We start from the raw sequence: 21,895 nt of genomic DNA, 5'->3' as shown, positions 1-21,895 counted from the left end.
AGGCTAGTACTAACCAGCGGCTCGGCTCGTAGAGGCCGGCTCGATGAGGTGAAGAGCCGTCGATCGACGGCTACGAGATATAGGTCTAGCCGGCAGTTGAGAATGAAGAGGCCGGCAAAAGAAGACGATAAGAGCCGGCGTGGAAATGAAGGGAAATGAATGAAAATAGTGACCGACTATTGGGGCGAAAAGTGCCGGCAAGATGCGGCATTGCTCGCCGATGATTTTGTTCGATGAAAATGGGTTTACAAGGATTTTAATGGTCACCAAAGCTCTCATTTAAGTCTTCACTGGGACGACTTTTTGCTGTATAAAAAAACCGCTAAAAGCATTATTGTGCCATCGGATTCGAACACGGGTCTCCCCCATGACAGTCGCGTAGTCTACCATCTACGCATCATTAATTAATGATAGAGGTATCTTTAGACTAGAAAATAATACAGTGAAATAAATTTTTGAATAAAATTTAAAATTAATAAATCGACACTTTGCGCTCTTTTTCAAAATACCAGAAGAGAAACATAATTGTTATGAGTTTCGATCATTTGACTCCCGCATCATAGACTGAGCTTCTTCTTCTTAACTAATCACTTCGTATTGAAAAAAGCAATTCTAGATTATTATTTGATGTGGTGTACGTAATTCTTACAAAGTTGAGACCCAACGCTTCACTGTTAATTGTGGAAAAGTGGCTTTTAAAGAAATTTGTCAAAATAAACCGTCTTCTGAGGGACATGATTTATTAAAAAAAAAACCTTGGCTTAAGCGCGTCATTATAACGTCCTTTAGCGGTCCAGTACTGCACGTCCTAGTAAGACAGATTTAGGATGAGTTACTGCATTAAATTGTTATATGGGAAGATATTCTTGGATTACAGATGAACGACAGGAATACGAATAGGAATCTTGTTGGTTTTCCTATCTTTTCCCAATTACAACTACGTTATTAGGGGTATTTAGAAAATCATACATCACAACAATGGACATGTTTTTAAGAAACATAGAGTTGTCTGCCTCATCATCACATTTCAATTGTCTCAGTCCTGGAATGTTTACTGATCTAAATTGAAAACCGATAACATTTTCCAAAATTGGGATACTACTGTGTCCATCAAGAAATTCTTTTTCGTTGGAGGTTGAAATTTTTCGTGTGATAAAGCTATGATTTTGGATTTCTTCTAAGAGACGTTTAACAAGCTGTTGAAGAGGTTTGTTATTTTTCTTAAGGTACCTTTTCATCTTTCCGTAATAGTCTTCAAAGCGATAGGCACTGAAATTATCAAGCAGCCCGAATTTTAAGACGTCGGAAGACAAATGAAACAAAGCATGAATGTTGTAAAACATAAACAAATTCGAATAATGCGCCTGTGATTGGGTAACGAAACGGGAAAGTAATGCATTGTAAGGGATACTTATGGAAAAAGCAACAAGCTGACATCCGATGGAAACCTGTCCCCACTTTAAGGAGCTGACCAGTAAAGACAGGCTGGTCTTTTGTATGCGGCACAAATTATGCTTCAACTGCTTCGGGACAAATCATACATCACGAGAATGTAAGATCAAGAAACATTGCAACGTCACTGGGTGTAAGCACTGGCATCACGTTCTTTTACACGATGTGAACGTTAAGCCAGAGAACGGCTCCAATTCGGCGACTGCCCGGTGCAACGCGACGCAAATCAAGACAGCGTTGGGGATGGTCCAAGCGCAAGTGTACGACGTCGACGGGAATATCGTCCTAGCCAATGTTTTCCTGGATGAAGGGAGCGACAGCACTCTCTTCCGAGAAGGTTTCATCCGGAAGCTGAGATTAGATGGGACACCACACACGCTCTCAGTCGACGGTGCCGGAGGCGTGAGAAGTAAATATGCATCCAGACGTGTACAAGTACGACTCCGTTTGTTCGATGGAGAAGAAGAAACACTGAAGGGTTCTACCCTACCTACAGTGGCGAGTCCAGCTCCTGTGCTGGAATGGAGTGCACTGAAACAGAGGTGTAAACATCTCCAAGACCTTCCGTTGCAGCCAAGCGGAGGGAGAGTTGATATTCTGTTGGGGAGTGATCAAGCTCACTTCACGACTGCCCTGGAATCCCGAATCGGCAAGAAGTTCGAGCCAACTGCAATACTTACACGATTGGGTTGGATCGTACGTGGAGTACTCGGAAGTGGACTCCTGGAAGCAGTAGTCAAGAGCCATGCCATTTTCGCAGCAGACGAGGACGTAGACGTTCTAGTTCAGCAGATGAAACGATTCTGTGACAGTGAAGAATTCGGCACCGAACACCAGATTCCCGGCATGTCCGAGTCGGAGAAACAAGCAGTGCAGATACTGAAGGCAGGCACCCGAATATTGGACGTGGGATACGAGGTCCCTATTACGTGGAAAACCGGGGAGCCGAACCTTTCGAATAACCGAAGTCTGGCAGAGAAAAGAATGAAATCTCTGCTACGCCGATTCTACGAAGACCCCATATTTGAAGAAGACTATCGCCAGGCGATGGAGAAGAATTTTAAGATGGGATATGCGGTCTACGTCGAAGATCCATCCGATAGTCAGCCGGAATATTACCTAGCTCATCACGGAGTGAAAAAGGGTAAAAAATGGCGAGTCGTTTTCGACGCCGCAGCAAAATTCAATGGAAGATGTTTGAACGACAGCATCCTCAGCGGTCCAGCGCTACAGAATTCGTTAACGTCCGTCATCATCAAATTTCGTGAGGGAGAAATCGCTTGGGCATCCGACGTAGAGGCGATGTTCAGTCGCATCCGTCTTAGGACCGAAGACTCACGTTATTTTCGTTTTCTGTGGAACCAAAGAGGGGAGACGGAATCGCGAGTATGTGAGATGCGGAGACTACCGTTTGGGGCCACCTGTTCCCCATTTATTGCAATCGCCACTACTCGAAGAGCAGCAGCTGATTTTGCCGGACCCTCGTTCGTGTCCAAAGCCATTGAACACAAGATGTACGTGGACGATTATTTGAGTTCAGCGAAGACAATCCACCTTGCCATTCAAGAAGCGACTGGAGTTCAAGAGGCGTTGGCGGCAGGTGATCTAAATCTCCAAGGATGGATCTCAAATTCCGTTGAGTTCTTGAACCTGCTGTCCGTCGACGTCAAAGCTAGTCTCGTTGAAGAACGTTCCCTTGACGGAGATCATGAAGAAAAGGTGCTTGGGGTATACTGGAATCCTACTACCGACGTGCTCACTTTTAAAGTGAGTGGCTTAGATACGGTGGTCCTTACGCGAGTTGGATTAGCCAGCAAAACGGCGAGCTTATTCGATCCGCAGGGGATGGCCGCTCCCATGACACTAAAGGCGAAGGTAAAACTCCGAGAGCTTCAGATCCAAGGGCTTCAATGGACCGACGAGGTGACCGGAGAGGCAGAGCAGTGGTGGAAGAAATGGTTCGAGACATTGAAGCAGCTCAACGACTTAGAAATTCCACGTTGTCTATTCGAGAGGGAAGATTTCATCGTTCGGACGGAGTTGCACAGTTTCGGAGACGCTTCAGAAGAGGCGTACGCTGCAGTGGTTTACCTGAGAAACGTGTACGTCGATGGAACGGTGTTAGTCCGACATGTACGAGCGTCGACAAAGCTGGCTCCGAAAAAGACGATTTCCATCCCTAAACTCGAATTGAACGCAGCCTTGCTGGCGGCTAGATTGGTGCGTACCGTACAAATGGCTCTCACTCGTACCATTCACGCACGTTATTTGTGGACGGACAGCAGTACCGTTCGAAACTGGATCAGAGCAACTGCATCCAAATACCAAGTGTACGTCAGTCACCGTATAGGCGAGATTCAAACGTTGACAGAGCCACAGGAGTGGAGGTTTCTGCCAGGTCGGATTAATCCGGCAGACGTTGCGACCCGTTCCACGCTCGGAGAAGAGATCTTTCCGTCTTACTGGTGGTGTGGCGTAGAATTCCTACAACATCCCGAAGATCGTTGGCCAGCTGATCTGCCCTGGATGGTGGAGGTTGAAGAGATTCGGCCGGTTCGTGCTAACGTGGTCCAGTGCGAATCGTCGGCGCTTGACTGGGAGAAGATGAAGATTACAGTTGAGAAGATCCCAGCGTTGGTGAAGCTGCAAGACCCCTTCCTCGAACTTGTACGACGGTGTCAAGAGGAGGTGTATTCTGCAGAGCTTAGTTGTCTACAGAAAGGAAAGTGGATCCCTTCCACCTCAAGTCTGTTAACGTTATCACCGATACTCGGAAAGGACGGATTAATTCGGCTAGGGGGTAGAGCTGGACGCGCTCAACTGCCTTACGAAGAAATTCATCCTCCTGTACTCCCAGCAGGACATAAGTTTATCGTGAACGTTGTCAGGGCTTTCCACTTGATGCTCAAACACGTCGGGACTGACTACCAAATTAGTTTCATTAGACAACACTTTTGGATTCCCCGCGGTCGGGAATTAGTCAAGAAGGTTCGTCGGGAATACACCGTTTGTCGAAGAGAGCGAGCCAAGCCGGGTGAGCAGCTCATGGCGGAACTTCACAGATCACGTTTGGAAGCAGGAACCCCGCCTTTCACCCGAACAGCTTGTGATCTGTTCGGTCCACTGGACGTAGGCCTGTCTAGAAATAGAACCGCCAAAAGATGGGGAGTTCTATTTACGTGCCTGGTAACCCGCGCCGTTTATTTGGAGTTGGTGACGTCTTTATCTTCAGATGATTTCCTCCTCATCTTACGTCGATTCATTGGTCTGTATGGTCAACTCGGAGTTTTCCATACTGACAACGGGACCAATTTCGTAGGAGCAGAACGTGAACTGAGAGAAGCAGCTGAAGCCCTATTCGCCGATCCAAAGTTAGCAGATTTCATCCGGAGCAAGCCGATGAAATGGAAATTCCAACCTCCCAGAACGCCACACTTCGGCGGGGCTCACGAATCCCTCGTTAAGTCGACTAAAAGGGCACTCTACCGAGCGTTAGATGCAGAGAAATTAAAGTTGCAGTATCCGTCTGAAGAAACGTTACGTACTTTATTATACGAAGTAGCCGGCTTATTGAATGGGCGACCGCTGACAGCCGCGAGCAATGATCCAGCCGATTTCCGACCGTTAACTCCGGCCGACTTTCTGAACCGGGTCAAGACGGCGTGCCCACCCGTCGGCCACTTTGAGGACGCCCTACCTCGAGAGAGATACAGATACTTGCAACGTGTACTCAATCTGTTTTGGGACATTTGGAAGAAAGTTTATTTGCAGTCTTTGATTTCCCGTTCCAAATGGAAGAACCCGAAACCTAATTTCGCTGTTGGAGATGTGGTACTCGAAATCGACAGCTCTTTGAGAAGAAGCCAGTGGAATCTTGGAAGGGTTACGAAAACCTATCCCGGAGCTGACGGATTAGTTCGTGTCGTGGACGTTCAATTTGAGAGAGGCCTATTTCGACGAGGAATTGGACAGCTAGCTCTGCTGGAGACCGGCTCATCCGCTGGATCGCCCTAACGACCCATCCGATTCGGGGGAGTATGGTCTGGCGACGCTGCTTCCATTTCCCGCATGTTCTTTCCGCGTTTTAGTATTGTTGTGTATTGAACTTGTATGACATGTAATGGCGTCAGTCAGTCTGAGACGAGAGTCAGAAGAGTAAGCTGGAAGTCAGCAGTTAGACACCAGTCAGTCCCTATGTGGTGTACGCCCACGTTGAGTCCTTTTCTCATAGTACTATTGTAACTTAGTGCTATTCTCCAGCCTCGAAGTGAGGTTAGCTTCCCTTTCGTACACGTATCTATTTTTCTGTACGTGTTGCGTCGAGACCTCGAAGTGAGGTGCCCTCCATTTTCTTTGTCATTTCATCCTCATTCCCCCTCACCCATTGTCCGAGAATACAATCATATCCTTGACGATTAGACCGGTCTCTTACTCCCGAACTATTGAACACCCTAGATATTCTAGCTGGTGGGACCCAGAAGTGGTCCTAATTTTCGTTAAAGAGATGCACAATAACGATTCCCTGGGTCTACCATCACTATCACGGAGGTTGGCCACATTGCTGGCATTGGCCACCCTCATGCGAACTTCTGAACTTGCGGCAATCGTTTGAATTCCATCAGGGTGGAATCAGGAGTTGCATTTTTTTTTTCTAAATCATCCTAGGATAGTTTAACTTTTTAATAGTTGTCCGGTAGTCTGTTTATACATTTCCAGGACAACAACAAAGCGTTCAGGAACGGGTCTTATTTCGCTATTTCTTTCCCTAGTAAGCCCACATAAAGCGGTTGTCGCAGGCCGAAGATTCGTACTTAGAGTGACTTTAAAATCACCCTTAGGGGCGAAACGTAATATTTCTCATGCAATTGTAATTGCACGTGGAAATTTAATGGAGTAAGACCCGAAGTGTTTTTATTTTCACTTCCTCAACCACCCAATGTTCTTTTCCGGTTATGGGTAGCAGGCTCCGCTATAACCTAATGCTTGTTTATAATTCTCTGATTTTTGTTCCGCAGAGGAGGAAGAGGACGTGGCCGCGGAGGATCCCAGAGCCACCACGGCCAACACCGTCGGCCAATCTATAAGCTGCACTGGTCCAGACCGATGCAGTCAGAAGAGGGTTTTTTGTTTTGTTTCATATTGGTTTTTGTGATCTTGTTTATCCGTACTCTCATCGATTTGGAAGTATATTAATTTTTTCCAACAGTTCATTCGCAAAAAAGTCTGAGGTGGCGGGGCGGAACAAGGTTATAAGTAAATGTGTTTAAAGAGTTGGTAAATAAAAGGTCTACCCCTTAGGGTCTTACTCCATTTAATTTACACATGCAATTACAATTGCCAAGCTCGAATTTAGACACAAGAAAAGTTCTTGCTAATTCCGGACACAAAATAATTTTTTTTTCATGTTGTAATTTCAGGGGCAAAGAAGGTTTAATATGAATTGTAATGAGCAAAATTAAACGTAAAAGGGGAAATGGGTTATTTAACTAAAAAAACATATAAATACAATAATACCTGAGAAAATGCGAAAAGTAAAATCTAGTCGTTTTGCTTGCGGGCGAGCTGTCTAGATTGTGAACTAGATACAAAGCTGGCTCTTTGACAGCACAAAGAATATCAAAGGAAAATGTATGTATCCTTTAGATAATTGTATCAAAATATAGAAAATGAACAACTCTTCAAAATGCGTCTAAGTATGCCTAATGACGTGCCAAATTTATCGTAATATCAACAATATAAAAAGACACTTATATCTGCTAATTCCTGACGGACAATGCAAATGTCGGACACATTTTTGAAAAAAAAAAATAATAAAAATAATATGCTGATATTTTTACATCAGTCTACGCAGAATTTCAAGACAATTCGATTAGTATGTTTTTATGTTTTTTCAACAAGGTTCACAAGTGTGGACCTTGAATGTGTAGACTTATAGCTTCTGTACATTCTCGCCACAGCCCAGCTCCAGCACGTTCACGTAGTAGCCCCTTCCAGCAAGAGAGCAGTTTCTCCGGTGAAGCAGATGCAGACAAAGAAGCGCTTCAACAACTTGAGTTGGCCAGAAGGAATAATACGACACCGGACAAAGGACGAGTGAGAGTCCGTAGGTGGGTTGAAGGACAGCAGCTATGCAGACAGGAAGATTAAGCCCCTGACGCATGGATTGGCCTCTACCGTGACGGCCGATTGCAGACCACCCAACGAGAGTTTTCTGGCGCGTTCTCTTGCATCAAAGCTGAGTTGGGAGATTTCAATGAAAAGGCGTTGGAGTGGTTTAGTTGGATAGACTTTTTTTGCACCCTGGTGCACGATACCCCGAAGGCCTCGGAAGAAAAAATGGCGATAATACAAAGGCATCTGCAAGGTGACGTGTTGGACGTGGTCTATGGACTCGGAGGGGGAGAATCTGCATATGCTGAAGCTTTGGGCAACTTAAAAGAGAATTACGGAAGAAGAGACGTCATGGGCACTGCCTTGATGCAAGTACTGGAAAAACTCAGCATTTACAAGCAGGATCCCAGCTCCTTCCGAAGTTTTGCCGAGAAAACCAGTACCTTCCGTTTCCACCTGTCAAGAATTGGAGAATCCGTGAGGGTGGACGTGATCGAACGTATATGGTTGAAGTTGCCCTTTGCTGAATGGTTGGCATGGAACACCGATCGGGGAGGTGATTTGGAGTGGCGTTCTCTGAATGTGTTTGGGAATTGGCTATGTCAGAAAGTTAGGGCTTATTAAAACGCCTAAACCATAGCCGCAGATTAGTCCCAAGATTCTCAACCACGACCGACGGAGAGGTTTGCTACAAGATCGCATGCGGCCAATGCTGACAGTAGTTGGAATCTGAGTGGCAGGAAAGCAGCCACACCCTACTATTGTTTCAAATGCTAAGGCTGACATCCGATGGAAACCTGTCCCCACTTTAAGGAGCTGACCAGTAAAGACAGGCTGCTCTTTTGTATGCTGCATAAAATAGGCTTCAACTACTTCGGAACTCATCATGCATCACGAGAATGTAAGATAAAGAAACATTGCAGCGTCACTGGGTGTAAGCACTGGCATCACGTTCTTTTACACGACGAAAACGTGAGACCGGAAAACGGCTCCAGTTCAGTGACTGCTCAGTGCAATGCGACGCAAATCAAGACAGCGGTGGGGAGGGTCCAAGCGCAGGTGTACAACGTACACCTGCGCTTGGTGTACGTTGTAAATATCGTACTAGCCAATGTTTTCCTGTATTAAGGGAGCGACAGCACACTCTTTCGAGAAGGTTTCATCCGGAAGCTGAGATTGGATGGGACACCACACATGGTCTCAGTCGACGGTGCCGGAGGCATGAGAAGTAAATATGCATCCAGACGTGTACAAGTACGACTCCGTTTGTCCGATAGAGAAGAAGTAACGCTGAAGGGTTTTACCCTACCTTCAGTGGCGAGTTCAGCACCTGTACTGGATTGGAGCGTGCTGAAACAGAGGTGGAAAAATCTTCGAGACCTTCCGTTACAGCCAAGCGAAGGGAGAGTAGATATTTTGTTGCGGAGTTATCAAGCTCACTTCGCGACTGCCCTGGAATCCCGAATTGGCAAGCAGCTCGAGCAAACTGCAATACTTACACGGTTGGGTTGGATCGTACGTGTAGTCCTCAGAAGTGGACTCCTGGAAGCAGTAGTTAAGAGCCATACCACTTTCGCAGCGGGCGAGGACGTAGACGTTCTAGTTCAGCAGATGAAACGATTTTGTGACAGTGAAGAATTCGGTACCGAACACCAGATACACGGCATGTCTGAATCGGAGAAACAAGCAGTACAGATACTGGAGGCAGGCACCCGAAGATTGGACGTGGGATCTTAGGTTCCTATTACGTGGAAAACCGGGGAGCCGAGCCTTTCCAATAACCGAAGTCTGGCAGAGAAAAGGATGAAAACTCTGCTATGCTGATTAATGCCGAAATAGCCAGTTTTTTTTCGGCATTTGTTAAAAAGAACTTTATTTTTTGTAATTTGTTATTAGTTTCCACTTCCGACGAACATTTGCATAGATCTTCCCATACCATACCGTAAATCACCACGAGCGTGCACGTTATTCTCACGTTATTCTGTTCATTTCCGTAGTTGTTCCGATTCTAAACTTCTTCCTACCTTAGGGTAGATGCTAAGTTGGTTTGGTGCACTAGGTTGGCCTTGTCGTGTTTGATGTCTTTCAATGGTCAGAGGTGTGGTTGCAGTCATCCTTACGAACAGTTGTTCTATTACTTCTTCTGGGGCATAGACTGTGTCCGTGATCATCGATGTTAATTCATGCAATTCTTCGGCGTTGGTTGCATATCTTGTTTTGTTTTTTCTATAATCTTTGTGAAAGGATTGCACACGATGAAGATTCGTAAGCACACGAGGAATAGAATAAATCGTATGACAGACAGGATTGGGATTACAGGATTGGGATTTTAAATGTGTGGAACCATTATTATCTGCGTTTTCAATTATTCCTGGCATCTCATCCGATCGGCGTCGAAGTCTACCACAGTTAGTTGTTTGTTTAATCAATGGTATGTTACGCAATTTTCGTACGATTCTTTTGCATTTTTTAATAGATTCCAGGCGATCATCCCCAAGTAATATTTCCGCTGCAGTGATTTGTTTTAAAAGCACTTCCAAATATAGGTGAGTTGATTGTAGTTGTAACTGCTTTTCGTTTTTCTGGTCAAACTTCTTGTATATCTTCTAGGGTTGCGTCAGGTAAATTTTCTATTATATCAGGGTTGGTGTTAATTTGTTTGAAAATCCATTGTTGATTTTCTTTGTTGTTTTCTGCTGCAGCTCATTCCTCTAGTTTTAAGGTTTGATCGACTCATAATGTGAGACACATTTGTGATTCTTGTGTAATTCAGTAACCGTTTTATTACCGCGTCATGGAGCACCGGAATCCATCATTTCGGATCAAGGGAAATGTTTTATAGCTGCGCTTACCCAAGAAGTCATGAAGAATCTTGGAACCAACCACAAGACAACGTCAAGTTACCATCCACAGGCAAACGGATTGGTTGAGCGGATGAATCACACCTTGGCGGCTATGCTCTCAATGTATGTCAGCGTTGACCATAGAGACTGGGACGAGGCATTACCTTACGTATGTTTTGCTTACAACATGGCGCGGCAGGAATCTACGGGATATTCACCATTTTTTTTGCTTTACGGGCGTGAACAAATGTTACCTATTGATTTGGAATTAGGTGCGGATGCCAACCCTCGGCTGGTTACGTCGGGAACGGCTCCGGATTATGCAACCCAGGTTGTGACCGAATTGGCGAAGGCTCGAGCATTGGTGCACACGCGATTGGGAGTCGCCCAGGACAACCAGCGACGAGAGTATGACAGTCGCCACAGAGAGCTTCGATTTCAAGTAGGAGACCAATTCCTGGTGTACAAACCCTTTCGAAAAGTAAAACGAGCAGAAAAATTGCTTCATCGCTGGCAAGGACCGTTCAAAGTGATCCGACAGACAACTCCCGTGAACTACGAAGTGAAGTTAAGTTCCGGATCAAGAAAATCGGAGATTGTGCACGTCATAAAGATGAAACTTTTTCACGACTTGGTCGAACGAGGTCCAAATTTGAACACGGAATCCACAGAGGTGACGCGTGAGACACCTTTACCAAACGCCCCTCAACCACCTGTGAGGATTCATCGGGAGACGGGTACGGATAATGGAAACCACGGTGAGAGGGCTGCAGTTTTACCCGACAACAGCGTCCGTCCAGTACCGTCCCCTGGGGGAGTTCGTCAGTCAGAGACAGCAAGCAGGCCGGCCCGCCTCCCCACAAGGATACAGCCGGCTCGTCGAGCTGGTCGACCGAATCGTTACCTCGCTTTGTTGCTGCCTTACACAATTTGTGTATTGGCCTTTCTCGGGTCAGTCAAGGTAGATGCGTTGCTTGTCCGAGACACCGTGATTTTCAATGAAAAGCCGGGTGTCGCGTTCGGAGAATCGTTCTGGACAGTCATAACAGACCTCGATATGGGTCAATCCGCGTGGATTTGACAAATCCGATGCGCGACCAAAACTCGGATTTCGTTGAAATTTGGTAAGTGAATCAATAAATATGTTTAAAATTTATTGGCCAAAGGATTTTTTTGCGCAATTAGGGAAAAAGTTACAGCAAAATGAAAATCAGATTTTTCATTTTGCCGTAACTTAAGGATTTTTTCCGCGTTTTCATTTTTATTTATTTAAGACTAGTTTTTATTTCTCTATTGAATTTTAAATAAGTACGTCTTATTCAGTTTTTCACGTTCTTTTTAATGGTATTTTTTTGTTTCAAAATTTTTAAATTTAATTACGTTATTTAACTTTTAAATGTTCAGAGTGTGTCTTACAAAAGTAGACCTGAACAGATTCGCTTCTGAGATTTATTTGTAGTTTTTGCACTAAAAAAAAGAGGACATATCATAGTATATGCTCTATTTTTTTCGCTAGGGTTAAATTCTCCATAGTGCCGATTTAATTGTTTGAAATCTCCCTATTTTGATGTAAAATATTGGCTTCGGCGGCCATTTTCACTCATCCCTTTTCCCTGTCTCCCCTTTTTGACCAATCTGCCAAGACCGCCTGGGGTAGTCAAGGTCAAAAAGGGAAGAGGGAAAAGCGCCGAAGCCAATATTTTACATCAAAATAGGGAGATTTCAAACAATTAAATCGGCACTATGGAGAATTTAACCCTAGCGAAAAAAATAGAGCATATACTATGATATGTCTTCTTTTTTTTAGTGCAAAAATTACAAATAAATCTCAGAAGCGAATCTGTTCAGGTCTACTTTTGTAAGACACACTCTGAACATTTAAAAGTTAAATAACGTAATTAAATTTAAAAATTTTGAAACAAAAAAATACCATTAAAAAGAGCGTGAAAAACTGAATAAGATGTACTGATTCAAAAATCAATAGAGAAATACAAACTAGTCTTAAATAAATAAAAATGAAAACGCGGAAAAAATCCTAAGTTACGGCAAAATGAACAAATCTGATTTTCATTTTGCTGTAACTTTTTCCCTAATTGCGCAAAAAAAAATCCTTTGGCCAATAAATTTCAAACCTATTTATTGATTCACTTACCAAATTTCAACGAAATCCGAGTTTTGGTCGCGCATCGGATTTGTCAAATCCGCGCGGATTGACCCATATACGACCGGCAGAGGCAGTGGTACAGACATTGAAAGTGAGGCTGAAGGAGTACGCGGACATAAACGTTAAATGCCGTGAAACAGGAAATCAACCTGGTGCATCGGCGGCCAAAAAACTTGATGTCAAGTGTCATTAGTTTGAACGTGAGTTAAATCAATCAGAACATCGACTAGCAACTTTTCGGGACGCAATTGGTTCTCCTTCCAAACAACGTCGAGCGGTGATCGATGGCGGCGGATCAGCGTTAAAGTGGCTGTTCGGAGTAGCCACCCAGGCTGATCTCACTGGATTGAATAAGAAGATCACCGGCCTTACGCACCGGGAAAATGAAATAGTCCATTTGATGGACCAGCAGGCAACCGTAGTGAACGAATCACTTTGGGAGATCCGGACAAATACCAAGTTGATCCAGGAGTTGGAAGGACAAACGGCGGAACTAACAAAGAATTACAAAAATTTGCTTGGACGAATGGCAGAGCGTCAAGCTTACATGATCGAGTATTCAATTTTTTCATCAATCTAGACACAGCATTCGAGTCGATGGAAGCGAGCCTGCAGTGGCTTCGAGACTTGGCAGACGCTTTCGACGAAGGGTTGGCCCTCTTGGCAAACGGCCGATTAGCGCCTCAGATATTTCCACCTGCTCAAATGGCTTCGGTGTTGAAAGCAGTTAATCGACAACTACCCTTGGGTTGGGCAGTATCGAGTGAAGAATTATGGGTGACCTATCGTGAAGCTATGGTGACGGTGGCAGCGGTGGAGGGACGTTTTCGTCTCTTTATCAAAATTCCGATCTACGATCACGCACAGCAGTATACCCTGTTTGAAGTTTTCAGTTTACCACGAGCAACAGACAATTGCACCAATGGAGTCACGATCGGGGACCTACCGAATTTTCTGGCTGTTTCCACAGACTTGGAGACTTTTTTTGAACTTTCGACTGCCGACGTTCGGGGTTGCAAACAATTGGAACGATTAATTTGTAATTTTCATACAGGTTTAGGAAAACGGGGAGCACGGAAATCCTGTGCGATTTCGTTATTCACCAATGACGCCAACCGTAAGCTAACGCAATGCAGACAACAATTTAAAGAATGGAAAGGATCCGAAGTAGCTTATCTTGGAGAGAATCGCTGGGTGTTCTCAGCCGTTACAGCTCATGAGGTGGTGTTCTCATGTCCGATCGGTAGCAGCCAAGGGCCCCCGCAATCACTGTTGCTGCCTCCGTTTGGGATTTTTGATGTCCCTCCTGGATGTACGGCTCGAACGGAAGACTGGGTCTACCCCGCCAGTTTAGACGGACGATTGGAGGCCTCGTTAGATCCTCTGGTGGCACCCACGCTGGCCGCAGTGGGATTTAATGTAACAACGTTCAAATCGGTCGCCATCATTGAGCTCCCGAAGGCGAATGCCACATCAATTAACTTCATCAGCGACCTACTGCGCCGAAACGACGGCACTCGTGCGTCGTCTGAAATGACAGGATTCCAGATTCAAGAGTTAATGAAGAAGACGACCGAAGAATTTCAGCTGTCGGAGCCAAGATATCCGTTTGAACTTCTGATCATGTTACTATTACTAGTGGTGGCAACAACTTATCTCAGTTACCAAACTGTTTGGCTGAGAGGCCGTATGAGGGCCCACGAACAATTAGATACTCAAATCGATCACTTCCTACCGCACCTCGAACAGGTGGCGGAGGTTTGACACGACATTTCCTTTTTTGAATGTTTCTTTTGGGGTGTTCGTTTGGAATTTTTTGTTTTTGGGATTTTTTGTTTGTTCTTTATTTTGGTATGTTGGGTTTTCTGATTAAGGGTTTTAGGACTTTTTGGGGTTACCGTTCTGGGGGTTTTATTTTTATAAAGCAGTCGGGGCGACCGCCTTCACGAGGGGGGATCTGTCACGTGGAGATCACGTGACATACGCGTGAGACACACCCCACACTCACCTCCTTCTTGGAAACAAGCAAGGGCGAATGTACGAGTACATTCGACCTTGCATTGTCTGAATGTTGCGGTAGCATCACAGGACGCTTGCACCTTCTCTGACGCTTCGGGGAAACAAGCAAGGGCGAATGTACTCGAACGTTCGGCCTTGCTTTGTAGTAAATGGTTAAGGGTATCTTCTTCTTTTGTAGAAACAAGCAAGGGTGGATGTACTCGTACAACCAACCTTGCTCAGTAATAAGTCATACGGGTTATCTCGATTGTTCGTAGAAACAGCAAGGGCGAAAGCACTCGATGATTCAACCTTGCTGTTCGCCTACCATAAATAGGCGGTGTAGTGTCTCTTGAATGCAATGTTCTTACTTGACGTCTTAAAGTGTGGACGTCCTAATACACTCGTGTTACACATCACCCCCAAGTGTAACAATATTTAACAGGTTATGGGCCCAGATGACATTTTTTTTTGACAAATCAAAAACAATAAAAAAAAAATTCAACAAAAATTTAAAACCTTTTTTTTTTCTCTCTCCCAGAACAACTAATTGACAGTTTGAAAAAACAAGATGGCAAACCAAGCTCTCAGAGACATTCAGCTTTTCGCGAAGTTTGATGGGAGCAACTACCCATCATGGAAGTATGGAATTTTGATGGTGATGGTGAAACAAATGCTAATTTCAGTTGTCGATGGAAGTGAAACCAAACCACAAGAGGTAATGAATCTGCTAAAATAAAATCGAAGTAAATACTCTGTGTGGGTCTGAGCACATGCTGATTTCTTTCCTTTGTTGTCCACTCGGTTGGAAGTTAAAAAAAAAATGTGGCCTTGTACAGGTGACGACATTACAAAAGTGAAACTGTATTCCACCTGAAATAGAGAAGGTGATGGCACTGCAAGTAAAATCAGGACAAACTAAATCGATTCCATCTACAAAGACGAAGGAAAGTGTTCCAACAACATAACTGGTTGTGAAGAAATTTCGTTTAGCCACACAAATGTGAAGACAAACACTATCCTTAATTGAACAGCTGCTCACAACCAAACACTCATGACTCTATGTTTCATATTTTCTGACAGATACCGCCGATAGGCGAAGTAGGAGGGAACGAAGCAAAGATTGCTGTATGGAAGCAGAGAGATGTCGAAGCGAGAACCTATCTTTACCCTTCCATGAAGATGGAATTGCAAACGTCCCTAAAAGGGTGCAACACTGCTCATGACATGTGGACAAGGATCCAGATTGAGTATGCTGAAGCCGCAGCAGAAAATGGTCATCTTCTATTGCAAAGATTTTTCGAGTCCCAGTTCAAAACCAATAAAAGAGTCAAATAAAAAAATTTAATCACAAACTAAAACACATCCTCTAAAAAACAGGTTAGTCAGTTATGTCCTTCATGGCATCTGTTGAACAAATGGCTAGCCAACTCCGAGATTTAAATAATCCAGTCACTGATCTTCATGTTATGGCTAAGATCATTATGAGTCTACCACCCAGCTTCCACCATTTTCAGTCGGCATGGGACAGTGTCCCAGTTGGAGAAAAAACGATCGCTTTCCTTACGTCACGACTCCTCAAAGAAAAGAGAATGACAGAGCTCTACAATAGGGGAGAACAAGATCCTGCAGACGTGGCTTACTTGGCTGGCACCGTAACAGCAGCTTTAGATGTACAACCAAAACACCAAATCGCTGGCCTCAGCGCAAATTATCAGGGCAAAAACTCAAGAACATTGGGATTCAGGGATGGTTGTGGTGGCTTTCCTGGTGGCTCTCGTGTTGGAAGAGGAAGCTCAAGGTCCTACATTCCTAACCACATCATCTGCCATTACTGCTACAAATCAAGTCATATCAGCAGAGTTTGCAGAAGTCGCATCAAAGATGAAGGTGGCCAAGGGCCAGCCGTAAACTTGGGCAACAACAATCAGCATGAATTGGCATACTCCTCTACTGTGTCTTTCAACTCAAGGAGACCGTGTGACTGGTTTGTTGACTCAGGGGCAACCCATCATATGTCAGACCAGCGGTCAATCATGACGAACTTCGAAGCTTTAGCCCCGGGGACTTCGTCTGTTGCTGGAATTGGAAACACAATGCTTGAAGTGAACGGAAAGGGAGACACCCAAGTCATTTCAACTGTGGACGGAAAAACTCTTAAAGACGTGATCAAATCCGTACTCTATGTACCGGACCTTGGGACCAATCTGTTCTCAATCGGGTTAGCAACAAGGTCAGGTTCAGAGGCTGACTTCAAAAACTCAATTGTCACCTTCACCCGGAATGGGAGAGTAGAACTGCAAGGGCAAAGAGCTGACTGCACTCTGTATCACCTAAACCTTGTCGCTCAAAAGAGCCTTAGCACTCCCATAAGCCTTGACTTAACTGAAATGGCTTTTGCAGTAAACAAAGCCGAGTCCCTTCCAGTTTGGCATCATCGTTTTGCACACTTAAATTACACTTCAATTCTCAAGATGACTTCCACTGACAGCATTGACGGTCTAAGATCGACCGCAAATAGCATTGATCCGTCAGAACCCTGCTACGGATGTATGCTAGGCAAGATGCACCGCCACCCAAACACGGACGTACTAGAGCGGATGAGGTTGGACAGCTGATCCACACCGACCTCTGCGGACCGATGCAGGGGCCCACTCCCAGCGGATCCAGATACTTCACTGTATTCAAGGATGACTTCAGCGGATACTGTGTCACTCGTCTCCTTAAGCGAATGTCGGAACTCTCGGATGCACTAATGGGGTTCGTAACCACAGTAAAGGGTGAAACCGCGAAAAGAAGTGAATACCATTCGATCGGACAACGATGGTGAATATGTAAATAGGGTTCTAGAAGGCCTGCTGAAGAAGTCCAACATTCGACCCGAGAAGGGTGCGCCCCACACACCCCAACAAAATGGTGTAGCAAAACGAGCAAACAAAACTTTGATGGAAGCAACGCGGATTCAACTTTATGCAAAACAAGAGCTTTTTGAACTCTGGGGAGAGTCAATTGTTGGCGCCGTCCTACCTACGTCCTAAACCGCTCTCTGTCAAGTACATCTCTCAAAACACCATACGAACTATGGCACGGAAAAAGGCCAAATGTTTCGCCTCTCCGCACTTTTGGATCACAAGCTTTCGTCCATGTACCTGACGTCACGAGGAAACTCGATGCTAAGGCTCAACGCTCAAGAAAACACCATCGTTGGGTACTGCGAAACTTATAAGGCCTACCACACATGAACAATATAACTCAAAGGATCATAATCAGCCGAAACGTCGTGTTCAATGAGCAGGCGATACAAAATGATGATGACAAAATGATACAAAACAAGATACACCACACTACGAGCTTTTCTTTCCAGAAGACGTAGAAAACGTTGACATCCAATCTGAAGCATCGAAAAATCTACCAGCCTCCATCACTGAACAAAGCTATCCCGACGAAACGCCTGCACTACAAGATGTCCAAATGGTCGAAAAAATAATTCAACACGAAGACAGCTCTGGAGACTTCCATGGTTTTGAACCAGAAAATGGGCCGTCCCCTGCGGGAAGTCAGCTGGACAGCAGATAAACTGGAGAGCAAGCACCACGGTGATCTTCACGTGTTCCCAAACACACAGAAAGATTCAACGAATACCTTGGATTAGTATCGATGGCATTGGAAGCTGCTGAACCTAAGACTCTCAAGGAGGCACTGTCGTCTACCAATGCTCAACTCTGGAAAGCGGCCGCCCAGGAAGAGATGGATTCACTAATGAGGAGTGGAACATGGACTCTCACTGTCCTCCCGGAAAACCGCAAAACCATTCAAAACAGATGGATTTTTAAAGTAAAACCTGGTCACAACGACACTCCGGAACGCTACAAGGCTCGACTAGTGGCCAAGGGGTACACACAAAGGAAAGGATTCGACTATGAAGAAACTTTTTTTCTGGTTGTCAAAGCAACAACTCTACGTCTCGCCCTTGGACTGGTGGCTTCCCTTGATCTAGAAATGATGCAACTAGACATCAAAACAGCTTTCCTGAACGGTCATCTTGAAACAGATATCTATATGGACCAACCAGAAGGTTTCGTGATCAAAAGAAAGGAAGATCAAGTTGTCAAACTGTTAAAATCTCTCTGCGGTCTTAAACAAGCCCTCAGATGCTGGAACACCAAATTTAATGACTTCCTACTCAAGTTTGGATTGACCCGGTCTAACAGCGATCCTTGCCTCTATTTTCGTCGACAAGGGGAGGAATTTACCCTGGTTTGATTTTTGTCGACGACGGGTTAGTTTGCAGTAATCAGAAGCAGGCACTCCTGGATATCATATATCCTCTGCGGATGGAGTTCAAGATGAGGACAATGCCAGCGGAACGCTTTCTTTGGCTCAATCTCATTCGGGATCACACTCGGCGTTCTCTTATCATAAACCAGATGGAATTAATCATCACCACTTTTGAAAAGTTCAGGATGTCTGGTTGCAATTGCAAAAAAACTGATGTCAGCAGAACCGGGGTCGGCACCGTAGCCCGTTAGCACCGAAATGGCACCGATCACTGAAAAGCACCAGAGAGCGATGGCCTGTCGTGCCCTACCAAGAAGCAGTATGTTCCCTTCTCTACCTCATGACGATGACTCACCCGGACATCGCCTTCGCAGTCGGCCAAGTAGCCAAATACTGTCAGAACCCTGTTCCCGCTCAATGGAACGTGGTGAAACGGATTCTCTCTTACCTGGCCAGAACCGCTCAACATGGCTGTTGCAAATAATCAAGGAAAAACTTTTGGGGTCACTCAGCAAGGAACTCTTTATTCTTTCTTCTATGGCTCTCCCATATGGCAGTCACATTCTCGAGTAGCAGTATACACATGACACATAAAGACATCTACCGACTCACACACATACATAGTATAATAAGGGTAACATGTAAAAAATATATCTGTGGTCCATCCGCATGAGATAAATTACACCTGATAATAAACTGAGTGTACTTGTACTTTTGGGGAGAGCTTTAGTCGTAACCATTGAGGGTTACCATAAAAAAAAGAGAGAGAGCGGGGTTTAGAATAAGGTCTTAGCTGATCGTCTGCTTGAAAAGGGGTAGGGGTGGTAGTGACAAAGAACAGGGATAAACAGTAGTCTACTTTCAGAACGAATATTTAAAAAAAATGGCATCTGTTTCAAAGCCACGGCTGGATCCCAGCTAGTCGGCTATGCAGATTTCGACTACGCCGGAGTCATCGACAAGCGTAAATCGACAACTGGATTCGTTTCTATGATCCATGGAGGACCAGTCAGCTGGACAAGCAAGCGTCAACCCTGCACCGCACTATCAACAACTGAGGCAGAGTACACTCTCTGCGAAGTCACCAAAGAAGCAACCTGGCTTGCACGCACTCTTTAAGAGGCACTAGGCCAAGAGAGTAAACCAATACTGATAATATGTGACAACTAGAGCGCCATCAAAATCGTTCATAACCCGGAATTCCATCAACGCACTAAACACATTGATATAAAATTTCACTTTGTGCGAGAACAACTAGAACGTGTAGTAATCAATGTGAAGTTTGGGTGCGGAGAAGACCATCTGGCTGGCATGCAAACAAACCACTGCCAGCTCCCCGCTTCCAGCGGCTGAGAAAGGAAATGGATTGAAGGATTGTGGAGTTTATTATCCACAATTCAATGAATTGTGGAGTCACCACCAGAGAATTTCGTTTGGGGGGAGGTGTTAAAAGTATACGGCAAACTCATTGATGAGGGTTGCCAAACCTCACCCCTGTTTAGCACTGACTCTTCCCATCCTGTAAAAGGTCTCAGTACTCTGTCAACGTGCTGACTAGCAAGATATCTTTTCTCCCTCCTTTGTTTTGAATCTCATGAAGATAACAACTAAGCTGATAGGTATGTCCCTTATCTCAGGTATCTCTGAAATACAATGCTTAGTCAAGCAAAAAATCCATACGTATGTATGTCAATTAAGATTCGATTTAAAAGTAAAAACGGTGCTAGAAAGATTCAAAATGGCCAACTGTCATCCCGTTTCTGTCCCAGCCAACTCTTGCGTCAAACTATCCCCGTGCATGTGTCCTCAAACTTAGGAAGAAAAATTCATTGAAGTCCCTTTCATGAAGGGAATTGGTTCGGTGATGCACCTTGCCGATATAACACGACCCGACATGGCCTACGCCGTCGGCCAAGACTCACGGTTCTCCCAAAATCCTGGCATGGAACACTGGAAGGGACTTAAGAGGATCCTGACATACTTGCGAAAAACCATCAATCATGGCCTTCTATTTGGCGGTGGCAGCTATGAACTTTGTGGATACGTCGACGTTGACTATGCCGGTGATACGGAAAACAGACGGTCAACATCTGGAGCCGTATTTATTCTCAAGGGCTGCCCCATTTCATGGCACAGCCGTCGACAAACTTGTGTTGCACTGCCCAACCACGGAGTCAGAGTTTATCGCAGCATGTGATGAAACGAAGGAGTCAATATGGTTGAGACGTCTCTACTCAGAGCTAGGTGGCATCAGCTTGGCCATGCCACTACGGTGCGACAATCAAGGGGTAATTGTCCTTATTCACAACCCCATATTCCACCAGCGTACAAAGCCCATGGACGTGTGTTTCTTCTTCGTGCGTGACGCCCATCAGGAGTGCAAAATCAACATCACGTACATCGATACCGAGGTCCAGCTTGCCGATATCTTCACGAAGGCTCTGCCAAACCAGAGATTCGAGAAACTACGTAACAGCCTGAATGTTCAGGAATTCTCAAATTAGAGCATCCGAATTGAGGGACGCATATTTTTTTTTAAGTATCACCTTCTTTTTTTTCCTCAAATGCATTTAGAATTAGCGTTTTATATTGTTTTCTTTTGTGGGAGGACACGCTTGACTTGAGGGACGTGTTGTATTATCTCTAACCCATGCGCACCCAACTAAGGTTACTGAAACGCATTGGTACTGAACCAAATTCTATCTGCCCTACTCTACGTCGTCTGCCTAATGGCTCTTCAGATTTTCCCCACTCTCACTTCCTTTTCCACTATCCTGAGGTTAAGAGCTGTGGTTTTTCAGTCCATGCGGTGAACTTACTGTTGAATAAACTGTGCTTAAAATTAAGGTCGTGTTCGTGAACTTACACCTTAGTCTAAATTTCACAACAGTTTGTTTTGCTGTGTTGTAGGCAAAAATGAAAGAAAAAAATCTGAGCAATTGAAATTGATCCCAGCGCCCCTGGTGGCGCAAGCACAAATCATAATTTTCTCTGTAAAACATTTCAGTGTAACAACTTTGGGGTATAGGAAAGCATTTTTTTTAGCTCA

General features: G+C 44.8%; 1 protein-coding gene across 1 annotated transcript; it reads left to right on the top strand.

Annotated features, from left to right (window-relative positions):
• The first annotated feature begins 1,695 nt into the window (after nucleotides 1–1,695).
• Nucleotides 1,696–5,466, top strand: LOC116932462. The gene has a single exon (XM_045176129.1). The coding sequence runs from the start codon at nucleotides 1,696–1,698 to the stop codon at nucleotides 5,464–5,466; it is 3,771 nt and encodes a 1,256-aa protein (XP_045032064.1).
• Nucleotides 5,467–21,895: the final 16,429 nt, after the last annotated feature.

Source organism: Daphnia magna, linkage group LG7 (assembly GCF_020631705.1).
Source record: "Daphnia magna isolate NIES linkage group LG7, ASM2063170v1.1, whole genome shotgun sequence".
Taxonomy (NCBI): Eukaryota; Metazoa; Arthropoda; class Branchiopoda; order Diplostraca; family Daphniidae; genus Daphnia; species Daphnia magna.
Note: the sequence above shows the minus strand (reverse complement) of the source record. Positions and strands in the feature narration are given on the sequence as shown.